This window comes from Salvelinus fontinalis, chromosome 10 (assembly GCF_029448725.1).
Source record: "Salvelinus fontinalis isolate EN_2023a chromosome 10, ASM2944872v1, whole genome shotgun sequence".
NCBI classification, from domain to species: Eukaryota; Metazoa; Chordata; class Actinopteri; order Salmoniformes; family Salmonidae; genus Salvelinus; species Salvelinus fontinalis.
This window is the reverse complement of record NC_074674.1, coordinates 40,035,087-40,051,841: the sequence shown is the minus strand read 5'-3', so window position 1 is coordinate 40,051,841 and position 16,755 is coordinate 40,035,087. Positions and strand designations below refer to the sequence as shown.

Here is a 16,755-nt window from a genome sequence, read left to right as displayed (position 1 = left end):
GAGGGACGGGCGGGGGAGAGACGGAGAGGGACGGGTGGGGGAGAGACGGAGAGGGACGGGTGGGGGAGAGACGGAGAGGGACGGGTGGGGGAGAGACGGAGAGGGACGGGTGGGGGAGAGACGGAGAGGGACGGGTGGGGGAGAGACGGAGAGGGACGGGTGGGGGAGAGACGGAGAGGGACGGGTGGGGGAGAGACGGAGAGGGACGGGTGGGGGAGAGACGGAGAGGGACGGGTGGGGGAGAGACGGAGAGGGACGGGTGGGGGAGAGACGGAGAGGGACGGGTGGGGGAGAGACGGAGAGGGACGGGTGGGGGAGAGACAGAGAGGGACGGGTGGGGGAGAGACAGAGAGGGACGGGTGGGGGAGAGACGGAGAGACCCGGGTGGGGGAGAGACGGAGAGGGACGGGTGGGGGAGAGACGGAGAGAGACGGGTGGGGGAGAGACGGAGAGGGACGGGTGGGGGAGAGACGGAGAGACCCGGGTGGGGAGAGAGAGGGAGAGGGGGAGAGTAGGGGAGAGAAGGGGAGAGAGGGGGACGGGTGGGGGAGACGGAGAGGGACGGGTGGGGGAGAGACAGAGAGGGACGGGTGGGGGAGAGACAGAGAGGGACGGGTGGGGGAGAGACAGAGAGGGACGGGTGGGGAGAGAGACGGAGAGGGACGGGTGGGGAGAGAGACGGAGAGGGACGGGTGGGGGAGAGACGGAGAGGGACGGGTGGGGGAGAGACAGAGAGGGACGGGTGGGGAGAGAGAGGGAGAGGGACGGGTGGGGGAGAGACGGAGAGGGACGGGTGGGGGAGAGACGGAGAGGGACGGGTGGGGGAGCGACGGAGAGGGACAGGTGGGGGAGAGACAGAGAGGGACGGGTGGGGAGAGAGACGGAGAGGGACGGGTGGGGGAGAGACAGAGAGGGACGGGTGGGGGAGAGACGGAGAGGGACGGGTGGGGGAGAGACGGAGAGGGACGGGTGGGGGAGAGACGGAGAGGGGGAGAGCAGAGGAGAGAAGGGGAGAGAGGGGGACGGGTGGGGGAGACGGAGAGGGACGGGTGGGGAGAGAGAGGGAGAGGGGGAGAGAAGGGGAGAGAGGGGGACGGGTGGGGGAGACGGAGAGGGACGGGTGGGGAGAGAGAGGGAGAGGGGGAGAGCAGGGGAGAGAAGGGGAGAGAGGGGGACGGGTGGGGGAGACGGAGAGGGACGGGTGGGGAGAGAGAGGGAGAGGGGGAGAGCAGGGGTAAGTGAAGGGGAGAGAGGGGGACGGGTGGGGGAGACGGAGAGGGACGGGTGGGGAGAGACGGAGAGGGATGGGCAGAGGAGAGACGGAGAGGGACGGGTGGGGAGAGAGAGGGAGAGGGGGAGAGCAGGGGAGAGAGGGGGACGGGTGGGGGAGACGGAGAGGGACGGGCAGAGGAGAGACGGAGAGGGACGGGCAGAGGAGAGACGGAGAGGGACGGGCAGGGGAGAGACGGAGAGGGACGGGTGGGGAGAGACGGAGAGGGACGGGCAGAGGAGAGACGGAGAGGGACGGGCAGAGGAGAGACGGAGAGGGACGGGCAGAGGAGAGACGGAGAGGGACGGGCAGAGGAGAGACGGAGAGGGACGGGCAGAGGAGAGACGGAGAGGGACGGGCAGAGGAGAGACGGAGAGGGACGGGCAGAGGAGAGACGGAGAGGGACGGGCAGAGGAGAGACGGAGAGGGACGGGCAGAGGAGAGACGGAGAGGGACGGGCAGAGGAGAGACAGAGAGGGACGGGCAGAGGAGAGACAGAGAGGGACGGGCAGAGGAGAGACAGAGAGGGACACATAGGGAGAGAGAGGGAGAGAGAGGGAGAGCAGGGGAGAGAGAGGGGAAGGGAAAGGGAGATTAAGAATAAAGAGATGACCTGTAATGACATGGAAGACGATGTGTCTGAACACCTATATGTTATAAAAGTGCACATTCAGAGCTTCATAATAATAACAATAATAATAATACGTAACATTTAGCAATTTTATCTTAAATAAACTTAGTCATGTACTTTAGCTGGAGATGTTGTGCTGCTTTGAAAGTTGATAGAAAGTTTGACGAGTGATTCAGGAATTCAGAGCTCACCAATGTAGTGAAGAAGAAATGATGGTACTCTGTCATCATTCCCATCGACGAGAGCTGTGAAGGAAAGAAGAACCGGACACTTCTCAATAGACTCCCACCGGACAGTTCTCAATAGACTCCCACCCGACAGTTCTCAATAGACTCCCACCCGACAGTTCTCAATAGACTCCCACCCGACAGTTCTCAATAGACTCCCACCGGACAGTTCTCAATAGACTCCCACTGGGCAGTTCTCACTAGACTCCCACTGGACAGTTCTCACTAGACTCCCACTGGACAGTTCTCAATAGACTCCCACCGGACAGTTCTCAATAGACTCCCACCCGACAGTTCTCAATAGACTCCCACCCGACAGTTCTCAATAGACTCCCACCGGACAGTTCTCAATAGACTCCCACTGGACAGTTCTCAATAGACTCCCACTAGACAGTTCTCAATAGACTCCCACCCGACAGTTCTCAATAGACTCCCACCCGACAGTTCTCAATAGACTCCCACCCGACAGTTCTCAATAGACTCCCACTGGACAGTTCTCAATAGACTCCCACTAGACAGTTCTCAATAGACTCCCACTAGACAGTTCTCAATAGACTCCCACTAGACAGTTCTCAATAGACTCCCACTGGACAGTTCTCAATAGACTCCCACTGGACAGTTCTCAATAGACTCCCACTAGACAGTTCTCAATAGACTCCCACTAGACAGTTCTCAATAGACTCCCACTAGACAGTTCTCAATAGACTCCCACTAGACAGTTCTCAATAGACTCCCACTGGACAGTTCTCAATAGACTCCCACTAGACAGTTCTCAATAGACTCCCACTAGACAGTTCTCAATAGACTCCCACTGGACAGTTCTCAATAGACTCCCACCGGACAGTTCTCAATAACTTCAGTTTATTCTACTCCACCTGTAAAGTGTAGTGTATGGTATAATGTACTGAACTGTATCAAATAAAATTGATTGGTCACATACATATATTTAGCAGATGTTATTGCGGGTGTAGTGAAATGCTTGTGTTCCTAGCTCTAACATTACAGTAATATCTAACAATTCACAACAATAGATGCAAATCTAAAGTAAAAGAATGGAATTAAGAATATATAAATGTTAGAACAAGCAATGTCGGAGTGGCAATGACTAAGATACAGTAGAATAGAATACAGTATATACATATGAGATGAGTAAAGCAGTATGTAAACATTATTAAAGTGACTAGTGTTACATTATTAAAGTGCCCAGTGATTCCATGTCTATGTATATGGGGCAGCAGCGTCTAAGTTGCAGGATTGAGTAACATGGTGGTAGTCAGCTAGTGATGGCTGTTTAACAGTCTGATGGCCTTGAGATAGAAGCTGTTTTTCAGTCTCTCGGTCCCAGCTTTGATGCACCTGTACTGACCTCGCCTTCTAGATGGTAGCGGGGTGAACAGGCAGTGACTCGGGTGGTTGTTGTCCTTGATGATCTTTTTGGCCTTCCTGTGACATCGGGTGGTGTAGGTGTCCTGGAGGGCAGGTAGTTTGCCCCCGGTGACGCGTTAGGGAGACCGCACCCCCCTCTGGAGAGCCCTGCAGTTGAGAGCGGTGCAGTTGCCGTACCAGGCGGTGATACAGCCCGACAGGATGCTCTCGATTGTGCATCTGTAAAAGTTTGTCAGGGTTTTAGGTGCCAAGCCAAATTTCTTCAGCCTCCTGAGGTTGAAGAGACGCTGTTGCGCCTTCTTCACCACACTGTCTGTGTGGGTGGACCATTTCAGTTTGTCAGTGATGTGTACACTGAGTAACTTGAAGCTTTTCACCTTCTCCACTGCTGTCCCGTCAATGTGGATGGGGGCGTGCTCTCTCTGCTGTTTCCTGAAGTCCATGATCAGCTCCTTCATTTCGTTGATGTTGAGGGAGAGGTTATATTCCTGGCACCACTCCGCTAGGGCCCTCACCTCCACCCTGTAGGCTGTTTCGTCGTTGTTGGTAATCAGGCCTACTATGGTTGTGTCATCTGCAAACTTCATGATTGAGTTGGAGGTGTGCGTGACCACGCAGTCGTGGGTGAACAGGGAGTACAGGAGGTGTTGTTTCCTACCTTTACCACCTGGGGGCGGCCCGTCAGGAAGTCCAGGCCCAGTTGCACAGGGCGGGGTTCAGACCCAGGGCCCCAAGTTTAATGATGAGCTTGAGGTTACTATGGTGTTGAAGGCTGAGCTGTAGTCAATGAACATCATTCTTACATAGGTATTCCTCTTGTCCAGATGGGATGGGGCAGTGTGCAGTGTGATGGTGATTGCATCGTCTGTGGATCTATTGGAGCGGTATGCAAATTGAAGTGGGTCTAGGGTGTCAGGTAAGGTGGAGGTGATATGATCCCTAACTAGTCTCTCATATCACTTCATGATGACAGAAGTGAGTACTACGGGGCGATTGTCATTTAGTTCAGTTACCTTTGCATTCTTGGGTACAGGAACAATGGTGAAGCAAGAGGAGACAGCAGACTGGGATAGGGAGTGATTGAATATGTCCGTAAACACTCCAGCCAGCTGGTCTGCGCATGCTCTGAGGACGCGGCTAGGGATGCCGTCTGGGCCAGCAGGCGGCATTTTAACACGTTTAAATGTCTTACTCACGTCGGCCATGGAGAATGAGAGAGCAGGCCACGTCATCCTCAAAGCGGGTGAAGAAGGTGTTTAGCTTGTCCGGGAGCAAGACGTCAGTGTCCGCGACGTGGCTGGTTTTCCCTTTGTAATCCCTGATTGCCTGTAGACCCTTCCACATATGTATCGTGTCTGAGCTGTTAAATTGCGACTCCACTTTGTCTCTGTACTGTACTGAAGTGTTGCCTGTTTGATTGCCTTATTCCCAGTCACCTTGTCATGGTTAAATGCAGTGGTTCACGCTTTCAGTTTTCTGAAAGCAGTGGTTTGCGCTTTCACGGTTTCTGATTTGGGTAGGTTTTAATTGTCACAGTAGGAACAACATCTGCTATACACTTCCTGATGAACTCAGTAACCGTGTCAGTGTATAGGTCAATGTTATTCTCAGAGGCTACCCGGAACATATCCCAGTCCGCGTGATCAAAACAATTTTGAAGCATGGATTCTGTTTGGTCAGACCAGCGTTGAACAGTCCTTACCTTGGGTGCTTCTTGTTTGAGTTTCTGCCTATCGGAAGGGATGAGAAAAACGGAGTCATGATCTGATTTGCCGAAGGGAGGGCGGGGGAGGGCCTTGTAGGCATCTCGGAAATTGGAGTCCTACAGTCAATGTGTTAATAGAACTTCGGTAGCGTTTTCCTTTTAATTTGCTTTGTTAAAATCACTTCGCAAAGCCGCGTTAGCTGTCACTCCACAAAGCCGCGTTAGCTACCACTCCGCAAAGCTGCGTTAGCTACCACTCCACAAAGCCGCGTTAGCTGTCACTCCGCAAAGCCGCGTTAGCGGTCACTCCACAAAGCCGCATTAGCTATCACTCCACAAAACCGCATTAGCGATCACTCCACAAAGCCGCATTATCGATCACTCCACAAAGCCGCATTAGCGATCACTCCACAAAGCCGCATTAGCGATCACTCCACAAAGCCGCATTAGCGATCACTCCACAAAGCCGCATTAGCGATCACTCCACAAAGCCGCATTAGCGATCACTCCACAAAGCTGCATTAGCGATCACTCCACAAAGCTGCATTAGCGATCACTCCACAAAGCTGCATTAGCGATCACTCCACAAAGCCGCATTAGCGATCACTCCACAAAGCCGCATTAGCGATCACTCCACAAAGCCGCATTAGCTATCACTCCACAAAGCCGCGTTAGCTATCACTCCACAAAGCCGCGTTAGCTATCACTCCACAAAGCCGCGTTAGCTATCACTCCACAAAGCCGCGTTAGCTATCACTCCACAAAGCCGTGCTAGCTGTCACTCCACAAAGCCGCGTAAGCTATCACTCCACAAAGCCGCGTTAGCTATCACTCCACAAAGCCGCGTTAGCTATCACTCCACAAAGCCGCGTTAGCTATCACTCCACAAAGCCGCGTTAGCTATCACTCCACAAAGCCGCGTTAGCTATCACTCCACAAAGCCGCGTTAGCTATCACTCCACAAAGCCGCGTTAGCTATCACTCCACAAAGCCGCGTTAGCTATCACTCCACAAAGCCGTGCTAGCTATCACTCCGCAAAGCCGCGCTAGCTATCACTCCGCAAAGCCGCGTTAGCTATCACCCTGCAAAGACGCGTTAACGATCACTCCACAAAGCGGCGTTAGCGATCACTCCACAAAGCGGCGTTAGCGATCACTCCACAAAACCGCATTAGCGATCACTCCACAAAACCGCATTAGCAATCACTCCACAAAGCCGCATTAGCGATCACTCCACAAAGCTGCATTAGCGATCACTCCACAAAGCTGCATTAGCGATCACTCCACAAAGCTGCATTAGCGATCACTCCACAAAGCTGCATTAGCGATCACTCCACAAAGCTGCATTAGCGATCACTCCACAAAGCCGCATTAGCTATCACTACACAAAGCCGCGTTAGCTATCACTCCACAAAGCCGCGTTAGCTGTCACTCCACAAAGCCGTGCTAGCTATCACTCCGCAAAGCTGCGTAAGCTATCATTCCACAAAGCCGCGTTATCTATCACTCCACAAAGCCGCGTTAGCTATCACTCCACAAAGCCGTGCTAGCTATCACTCCACAAAGCCGCGTTAGCTATCACTCCACAAAGCCGTGCTAGCTATCACTCCACAAAGCCGTGCTAGCTATCACTCAGCAAAGCCGCGTTAGCTATCACCCTACAAAGCCGCGTTAGCTATTTCCACAAAAGCTATGGTCCTGTGCTAGCTGAGTATCTCGGTGCCAGAGTGGTAGGGTTAGGTTTAGTGTTAGAGTTAGGGTCAGGGTCAGAGTTAAGGTCAGGGTCAGAGTTAAGGTCAGGGTCAGAGTTACGGTCAGTGTTAGAGTTAGGGTCAGAGTTACGGTCAGGGTCAGAGTTAAGGTTAGGGTCAGAGTTACGGTCAGGGTCAGAGTTACGGTCAGGGTCAGAGTTACGGTCAGGGTCAGAGTTAAGGTCAGGGTCAGGGTTAGGGTTAGGGTCAAGGTCAGAGTTAAGGTTAGGGTCAGAGTTAAGGTTAGGGTCAGAGTTAAGGTCAGGGTCAGGGTTAGGGTTACGGTCAGGGTCAGAGTTAAGGTCAGGGTCAGAGTTACGGTCAGTGTTAGAGTTAAGGTCAGGGTCAGAGTTAAGGTCAGGGTTAGAGTTAAGGTCAGGGTTAGAGTTAAGGTTAGAGTCAGAGTTAAGGTTAGAGTCAGAGTTAAGGTCAGGGTCAGAGTTAGGGTCAGGGTTAAGGTGGTATCTTTTTGAGTATCTCTGCGGAGGGTTAGGGTCAGGGCTACGGGTTAAGGTGGTACCTGTTTGAGTATCTCTGCGGAGGGTTAGGGTCAGGGCTACGGGTTAAGGTGGTACCTGTTTGAGTATCTCTGCGGAGGGTTAGGGTCAGGGCTACGGGTTAAGGTGGTACCTGTTTGAGTATCTCTGCGGAGGGTTAGGGTCAGGGCTACGGGTTAAGGTGGTACCTGTTTGAGTATCTCTGCGGAGGTCCGGTAGGAGCAGTCAAACAAGATGTAGAACTCTTTGTCTTTCTTCATCTCCTTCAGAAGAGGTCTGGCGTCAATCTCTCCAGGTGGAAGCTGCCGGATCCTGATCTTCAGGTTCAACTTAGACGGAGCCTTGATCAACTCCTGCATTCGCATCAGACCTGGAACACAACATATCACACAATATAGTATGGTTAGACCTAGTAGTTCTATACTGGAGAACTCTAAACAGTATCCCTGCCTGAGGTTGTACCCAGCTGAGGTTCCATGGTTGTACCCAGCTGAGGTTCCATGGTTGTACCCAGCTGAGGTTCCATGGTTGTACCCAGCTGAGGTTCCATGGTTGTACCCAGCTGAGGTTCCATGGTTGTACCCAGCTGAGGTTCCATGGTTGTACCCAACTGAGGTTCCATGGTTGTACCCAGCTGAGGTTCCATGGTTGCACTCAGCTGAGGTTCCATGGTTGCACTCAGCTGATGTTCCATGGTTGTACTCAGCTGAGGTTCCATGGTTGCACCCAGCTGAGGTTCCATGGTTGCACCCAGCTGAGGTTCCATGGTTGTACCCAGCTGAGGTTCCATGGTTGTACCCAGCTGAGGTTCCATGGTTGTACCCAGCTGAGGTTCCATGGTTGTACCCAGTTGAGGTTCCATGGTTGTACCCAGTTGAGGTTCCATGGTTGTACCCAGTTGAGGTTCCATGGTTGTACCCAGCTGAGGTTCCATGGTTGTACCCAGCTGAGGTTCCATGGTTGTACCCAGCTGAGGTTCCATGGTTGTACCCAGCTGAGGTTCCATGGTTGCACCCAGCTGAGGTTCCATGGTTGTACCCAGCTGAGGTTCCATGGTTGCACTCAGTTGAGGTTCCATGGTTGTACCCAGCTGAGGTTCCATGGTTGTACCCAGCTGAGGTTCCATGGTTGTACCCAGCTGAGGTTCCATGGTTGCACTCAGTTGAGGTTCCATGGTTGTACCCAGCTGAGGTTCCATGGTTGTACCCAGCTGAGGTTCCATGGTTGTACCCAGCTGAGGTTCCATGGTTGTACCCAGCTGAGGTTCCATGGTTGCACTCAGTTGAGGTTCCATGGTTGTACCCAGCTGAGGTTCCATGGTTGTACCCAGCTGAGGTTCCATGGTTGTACTCAGCTGAGGTTCCATGGTTGCACTCAGCTGAGGTTCCATGGTTGTACCCAGCTGAGGTTCCATGGTTGTACCCAGCTGAGGTTCCATGGTTGTACCCAGTTGAGGTTCCATGGTACCCAGTTGAGGTTCCATGGTTGTACCCAGCTGAGGTTCCATGGTTGTACCCAGCTGAGTTTCCATATTCATATTTTACCCAGGAATTGTTTGTGTTTGCATCCCAAATGCCACCATATTCCCTATATAGTGCACTACTTTAGACCAGAGCCCTATGGCACCCTATCCCCTATATAGTGCACTATATAGGGACCATAACGCATTGCACTATGTAGGGGATAGGGTGGCATTTGGGGATGCACACATTGTGTCTGAATTAAACGTTCCTACATGCAATAAGAACAATGACCACAGATTCATCTTGAAGAATGTTCTCTCTCTCGGTCTCTCACTTTGTCTCTGTCTCTCTCTCTCTCAATTCAATTCAATTCAAAATGGCTTTATTGACACGGGAAACATATGTTAACATTGCCGAAGCAAGTGAAATAGATAATAAACAGAAGGGAAATAAACAATAAAAATGAACAGTAAACATTACACTCACAGAAGTTCCAAAAGAATAAAGACATTTCAAATATCATAGTATGTATATATACAGTGTTGTAACGATGTACAAAAGGGAAAATAAATAAACGTAAATATGGGTGGTATTTACAATGGTGTTTGTTCTTCACTGGTTGCCCTTTTCTTCTGGCAACAGGTCACAGATCTTGCTGCTGTGACGGCACACTTTGGTATTTCACCCGGTAGATATGGGAGTTTATCAAAATGTGATTTGTTTTCAAATTGGGTCTGTCTAATCTGAGTGAAATATGTGTCTCTAATATGGTCATACATTGGGCAGGAGGTTAGGAAGTGCAGCTCAGTTTCCACCTCATTTTGTGTGCAGTGTGCACATAGCCTGTCTTCTCTTGAGAGCCATGTCTGCCTACGGCGGCCTTTCTCAATAGCAAGGCTATGCTCACTGAGTCTGTACATAGTCAAAGCTTTCCTTAGGTTTGGGTCAGTCACAGTGGTCAGGTATTCTGCCACTGTGTACTCTCTGTTTAGGGCCAAATAGCATTCTAGTCTGCTCAGTTTTTTTGTTAATTCTTTCCAATGTGTCAAGTAATTATATTTTTTGCTTTCTCATGATTATGTAGGGTTTTTGTGTGTATCTCTCTGTGTGTGTGTGTGTGTGTCTCTCACTCAGACCAATGTCGTGGCACCCATGTTGGCTCAGACTAGAGAACCAAGTGAAAATCTGTTGGACGCCACTTAGAGAACAGATGGTAGAGGCTGGGTGACCTCTGCTACTGACGCACGCACACAACAAGCCCCTCATATAGAAACGATGCACCACAGAATGAATAGTTATTTATACAGTACATATCTCAATGGGATAAACACTGAATGAATAGTTATTTATACAGTACATATCTCAATGGGATAAACACTGAATGAATAGTTATTTATACAGTACATATCTCAATGGGATAAACACTGAATGAATAGTTATTTATAAAGTACATACGTACATAAAATTAGCAAAAAAAGAAACGTCTCTTTTCCAGGACCCTGTCTTTCAAAGATAATTCGTAAAAATCCAAATAACTTCACAGATCTTCATTGTAAAGGGTATAAACACTGTTTCCCATGCTTGTTCAATGAACCATAAACAATTCATGAACATGCACCTGTGGAACGGTCGTTAAGACACTAACAGCTTACAGACGTTAGGCAATTAAGGTCACAGTTATGAAAACTTAGGACACTAAAGAGGCCTTTCTACTGACTCTGAAAAACACCAAAAGAAAATGCCCAGGGTCCCTGCTCATCTGCGTGAATTTGCCTTAGGCATGAGGACTGCAGATGTGGCCAGGGCAACAAATTGCAACGTCCGTACTGTGAGACGCCTAAGACAGCGCTACAGGGAGACAGGACGGACAGCTGATCGTCCTCACAGTGGCAGACCACGTGTAGCAACACCGGCAACAGATCGGTACATCCAAACATCACACCTGCGGGACAGGTACAGGATGGCAACAACAACTGCCCGAGTTACACCAAGAACGCACAATCCCTCCATCAGTGCTCAGACTGTCCGCAATAGGCTGAGAGAAGCTGGACTGAGGGCTTGTAGGCCTGTTGTAGGCCTGTTGTAAGGCAAAGCCGTCATCAAGGCAAAGGATGGCTACTTTGAAGAATATAAAATATATTTTGATTTGTTTAACTTCTTAGCGCTAGGGGTCAGATTTTTTTTAAAATAACGTACCCAACGTAAACAGACATTTTCTCTGGCCCAGATCGTAGAATATGCATATAATTTACAGATTAGGATAGAAAACACTCCAAAGTTTCCAAAACTGTCAAAATATTGTCTAACAATGCAAGCGAAACCCTGAGAAAATGTAACCCGGAAGTGATATTTAAAATAAATAAAAAACGGTGTTTCCTGGCCCGTCTAACCTCCATTTAAAGGGGTATTAACCAGATTCCTTTTCCAATGGCTTCCTCAGGCTGTGACCAGGCTTTAGACATAGTTTCAGGCTTTTATTTTGAAAAATGAGCGACATTTTTTAAAAGTAGTCATGTGTCCTCTGAATATTTCCTGCGCGCGACAGAGGGGCTCACCATTTTCCGTTTCTCTCTTACAGAATAGGTTATGGTCCGTTTGAAATATTATTGATTAAGTTTGTTAAAAACAACCTGATGATTGATTATAAAAAAACATTTGACATGTTTCTACGAATTAATAATTTACGGATACTTTTTTGGAATTTGTCGAACGGAACACGGCTTTTGTTTTCTCAACATAATGCGCAACCCAAATGGCGTTTTTTTTGTGATTTATCGATTTATCGAACAAAAATAAGATTTGTTGTGTAACTGGGAGTCTCGTGAGTGGAAACATCCGAAGATTATCAAAGGTATGCGATGAATTTTATTGCTTTTATGACTTTCGGGACCAAGCTAATATAAGGCTAACTGTTGTAGCATTGAAAGCTACACTCACAAAAGCTTGGATTTTCTTTCGCTGTAAAATATATTTTCAAAATCTGACACGATAGGTGGATTAACAACAAGCTAAACTGTGTTTTGGTATAATTCACTTGTGATTGCATGATCAAATCAAATTTTATTTGTCACATACACATGGTTATCTACCTACAGATTTTACCCCCCCCCCCCCCCCCCCCCCCAATAAATAATACAGAAGAATAAACAACATCATTCATCCACCATGACATTTCTGCTACCAGAAGAGTGCGTGTGTGTGCGTGTGTGTGTGTGTGTGTGTGTGTGTGTGTGTGTGTGTGTGTGTGTGTGTGTGTGTGTGTGTGTGTGTGTGTGTGTGTGTGTGTGTGTGTAGGGATTGCATTGGGCAGATGGAGAATCATTCAGTCAATAGGAAAACATGAATCTAACTGGACATATGCATCTATCTGCTGTCCGGGAAAAATATACAAATTGTTACTCATTCTCACAAACACAGGACAGTGCACAGGAGTATAGACAGGACTATAGACAGGAGTATAGACAGGAAGATGGACAGGAATATAGACAGGATTATAGACAGGACTATAGACAGGACTATAGACAGGACTATAGACAGGACTATAGACAGGATTATAGACAGGACTATAGACAGGATTATAGACAGGATTATAGACAGGATTATAGACAGGATTATAGACAGGACTATAGACAGGATTATAGACAGGACTATAGACAGGAATATAGACAGGACTACAGACAGGATTATAGACAAGATTATAGACAGGACTATAGACAGGATTATAGACAGGACTATAGACAGGATTATAGACAGGACTATAGACAGGATTATAGACAGGACTATAGACAGGACTATAGACAGGATTATAGACAGGACAATGCACAGGACTATAGACGGGACTATAGACGGGACTATAGACAGGATTATAGACAGGACAATAGACAGGAATATAGACAGGACAATAGACAGGATTATAGACAAGATTATAGACAGGACTATAGACAAGATTATAGACAGGACTATAGACAAGATTATAGACAGGACTATAGACAGAACTATAGACAGGACTATAGACAGGACTATAGACAGGACTATAGACAGGATTATAGACAGGACTATAGACAGGATTATAGACAGGACTATAGACAGGATTATAGACAGGATTATAGACAGGGCTATAGACAGGAATATAGACAGGACAATAGACAGGACTATAGACAGGATTATAGACAGGACTATAGACAGGATTATAGACAGGACTATAGACAGGATTATAGACAGGACTATAGACAGGATTATAGACAGGACTATAGACAGGACTATAGACAGGACTATAGACAGGACTATAGACAGGACTATAGACAGGACTATAGACAGGACTATAGACAGGATTATAGACAGGACTATAGACAGGACTATAGACAGGAGTATAAACCCCCCCATTGAAGAAGTGTGTGTGTGTGTGTGTGTGTGCGTGTGTGTGTGCGTGTGTGCGTGTGCGTGTGTGTGTGTAGTCACTATGTCCAGTATGGAGATGGCAATGTACACGCGTGTGTGCGTGTGTGTGTCTGTGCGCATGTGTGTGTGTCTGTACGCGTGTGTGTGTGTGTGTGTGTCTGTACGCGTGTGTGTGTGTGTGTGTGTGTCTGTACGCGTGTGTGTGTGTGCGCGCGTGTGTGTGTGTGTGTGTTCCTACCTGTGCTATCCTCGTAGACCACCGTTAGGCTCTTCCACTTGAAGAAGGTCACTATGTCCAGTATGGCTCTGGAGATCGCAGTGTATTCTGGGTAGAGATTGATGTAAAATGTGTCTCTGTTGTCCACTGACGGGTGTTTCCAGCGCGTCTGGATGTGGGGGACCTTAGTCGGGACGAACAATACAATTTAAAATGTTTTATTGTATTCTCATTTCTATTTCTTCCCCTACCTCATAATGTTGTAAACACAACGTATAGATGTTGGTCAGGATAATCTGTAACAATCAAAAACACCGGTATAATAAGTACGTCTGTAAAAACACCGGTATAATAAGTACATCTGTAAAAACACCGGTATAATAAGTATATCTGTAAAAACACCAGTATAATAAGTACGTCTGTAAAAACACCGGTATAATAAGTATGTCTGTAAAAACACCGGTATAATAAGTATGTCTGTAAAAACACCGGTATAATAAGTATATGAATGTAAAAACACCAGTATAATAAGTATATGAATGTCAAAACACCGGTATAATAAGTATATGTCTGTAAAAACACCGGTATAATAAGTATGTCTGTAAAAACACCAGTATAATAAGTATATGAATGTCAAAACACCGGTATAATAAGTATATGTCTGTAAAAACACCGGTATAATAAGTATATGTCTGTAAAAACACCGGTATAATAAGTATATGAATGTAAAAACACCAGTATAATAAGTATATGAATGTCAAAACACCGGTATAATAAGTATATGTCTGTAAAAACATCGGTATAATAAGTATATGAATGTAAAAACACCAGTATAATAAGTATATGAATGTCAAAACACCGGTATAATAAGTATATGTCTGTAAAAACACCGGTATAATAAGTATATGAATGTAAAAACACCAGTATAATAAGTATATGAATGTCAAAACACCGGTATAATAAGTATATGTCTGTAAAAACACCAGTATAATAAGTACGTCTGTTAAAACACCGGTATAATAAGTATATGAATGTAAAAACACCAGTATAATAAGTATGTCTGTAAAAACACCAGTATAATAAGTACGTCTGTAAAAACACCGGTATAATAAGTATATGAATGTAAAAACACCAGTATAATAAGTATGTCTGTAAAAACACCAGTATAATAAGTACGTCTGTAAAAACACCAGTATAATAAGTACGTCTGTAAAAACACCAGTATAATAAGTATGTCTGTAAAAACATCAGTATAATAAGTATATGAATGTAAATGTGATGTTCTCTCACCTCCAGGGCGTTACAGATGGACTGGACAGCACTGACTGAGGAGCTGTGGGACGGACCAAACACTGCCGAGACGCCCAGAGCCAACTGGTCACACACTGGGGAGAGGAGAGGGGAGTGGGGTGGGGAGAGGGGAGGAGGGGAGTGGGGTGAGGGGAGGAGAGGAGTGGGGTGAGGAGAGGGGAGTGGGGTGAGGGGAGGAGGGGAGTGGGGTGAGGGGAAGAGAGGAGTGGGGTGAGGGGAGGAGGGGAGTGGGGTGAGGGGAGGAGGGGAGTGGGGTGAGAGGAGAGGGGAGTGGGGTGAGAGGAGAGGGGAGTGGGGTGAGAGGAGAGGGGGAGGAGGAGAATGAGGAGAGGAGAGGGGGAGGAGAGGTGAGGGGAGGAGGGGAGTGGGGTGAGGGGAGGAGAGGAGTGGGGTGAGGGGAGGAGAGGAGTGGGGTGAGGGGAGGAGGGGAGGAGAATGAGGAGAGGAGAGGGGGAGGAGAGGTGAGGGGGAGGGGGAGGAGAGGAGTGGGGTGAGGAGAGGAGAGGAGTGGGGTGAGGAGAGGAGAGGAGATGGGAGTGGGGTGAGGGGAGGAGGGTAGTGGGGTGAGGAGAGGAGAGGAGTGGGGTGAGGAGAGGGGGAGGAGGAGAATGAGGAGAGGAGAGGGGAGTGGGGTGAGGGGAGGAGGGGAGTGGGGTGAGGGGAGGAGAGGAGTGGGGTGAGGAGAGGAGAGGAGTGGGGTGAGGAGAGGGGGAGGAGGAGAATGAGGAGAGGAGAGGGGAGTGGGGTGAGGGGAGGAGGGGAGGAGAATGAGGAGAGGAGAGGGGGAGGAGAGGTGAGGGGGGAGGGGATGAGAGGAGTGGGGTGAGGAGAGGAGAGGAGTGGGGTGAGGAGAGGAGAGGAGATGGGAGTGGGGTGAGGGGAGGAGGGTAGTGGGGTGAGGGGAGGAGAGGAGTGGGGTGAGGAGAGGAGAGGAGAGGAGTGGGGTGAGGAGAGGGGGAGGAGGAGAATGAGGAGAGGAGAGGAGAGGGGGAGGAGAGGTGAGGGGGGAGGGGGAGGGGATGAGAGGAGTGGGGTGAGGCGGGAGGAAAGGAGGAGAATGAGGAGAAGAGAGGGGGAGGGAGGGGATGAGAGGAGTGGGGTGTTGGGAGGTGGGAGGAAAGGAGGAGAATGAGGAGAAGAGAGGGGGAGGAGAGGTGAGGGGGTGAGGGGATGAGAGGAGTGGGGAGAGAGGAGAAGAGAGGAGGTAATGGGAGGGAAGGAAAGGAGAGGGGAGGAAAGGAGAGGGGAGGAAAGGAGAAGGAAGGAGAGGAGAGGGGAAGAAAGGAGAGGGAAGGAGAGGAGAGGAGAGGGAAGGAAGGAAAGGAGAGGGAAGGAAGGAAAGTAGAGGGGAGGAAGGAAAGGAGAGGGAAGGAAGGAAAGGAGAGGGAAGGAAGGAAAGGAGAGGGAAGGAAGGAAAGGAGGGAAGGAAGGAAAGTAGAGGGAAGGAAGGAAAGGAGAGGGAAGGAAGGAAAGGAGAGGGAAGGAAGGAAAGGAGAGGGAAGGAAGGAAAGGAGAGGGAAGGAAGGAAAGGAGAGGGAAGGAAGGAAAGGAGAGGGAAGGAAAGGAAAGGAGAGGGAAAGAGAGGGGATGAAAAAGCGAAAATAAAGACAAAGCAGTGGTGGTTTTGGGCGCATTTTTGAATTGGCTGAATATTAATCTGCTGTACAACTATTGCATCCCCCCCGGTGTTACCTCTCCTGGAGCCCTCGAAACTGTCGAAGAGGTTGATCCTCTGGATGTCGTAGGTCAGAGTGGTGTTGGGCATTAAGGTCCGGTTCCTGTTGATGTTGCTCACTGCAAACTTAAAGGCCAACTCCTCTACACTCACCAACTCACTCTCACGAGTCTCAAAGATACCACCTGGAGGGAGGAAATGAAGGGGAGAGAGGGGAGAAGGAG

The 16,755-nt window shown here is 48.9% G+C and overlaps 1 protein-coding gene across 1 annotated transcript in view; it reads right to left on the bottom strand.

The window, feature by feature from the left end:
* grik1a (glutamate receptor, ionotropic, kainate 1a) overlaps positions 1-16,755 on the bottom strand; it is a 101,030-nt gene that overhangs the window by 64,334 nt on the left and 19,941 nt on the right. Inside the window, exons 2-6 of the mRNA XM_055936809.1 lie at positions 16,549-16,716; positions 14,836-14,930; positions 13,567-13,729; positions 7,656-7,837; positions 2,093-2,146 (exon numbers count right to left, since the gene is read on the bottom strand). Of these exons, the coding sequence (XP_055792784.1) occupies positions 2,093-2,146; positions 7,656-7,837; positions 13,567-13,729; positions 14,836-14,930; positions 16,549-16,716 (662 nt within the window). The remainder of the gene's footprint in view (positions 1-2,092; positions 2,147-7,655; positions 7,838-13,566; positions 13,730-14,835; positions 14,931-16,548; positions 16,717-16,755) is intronic.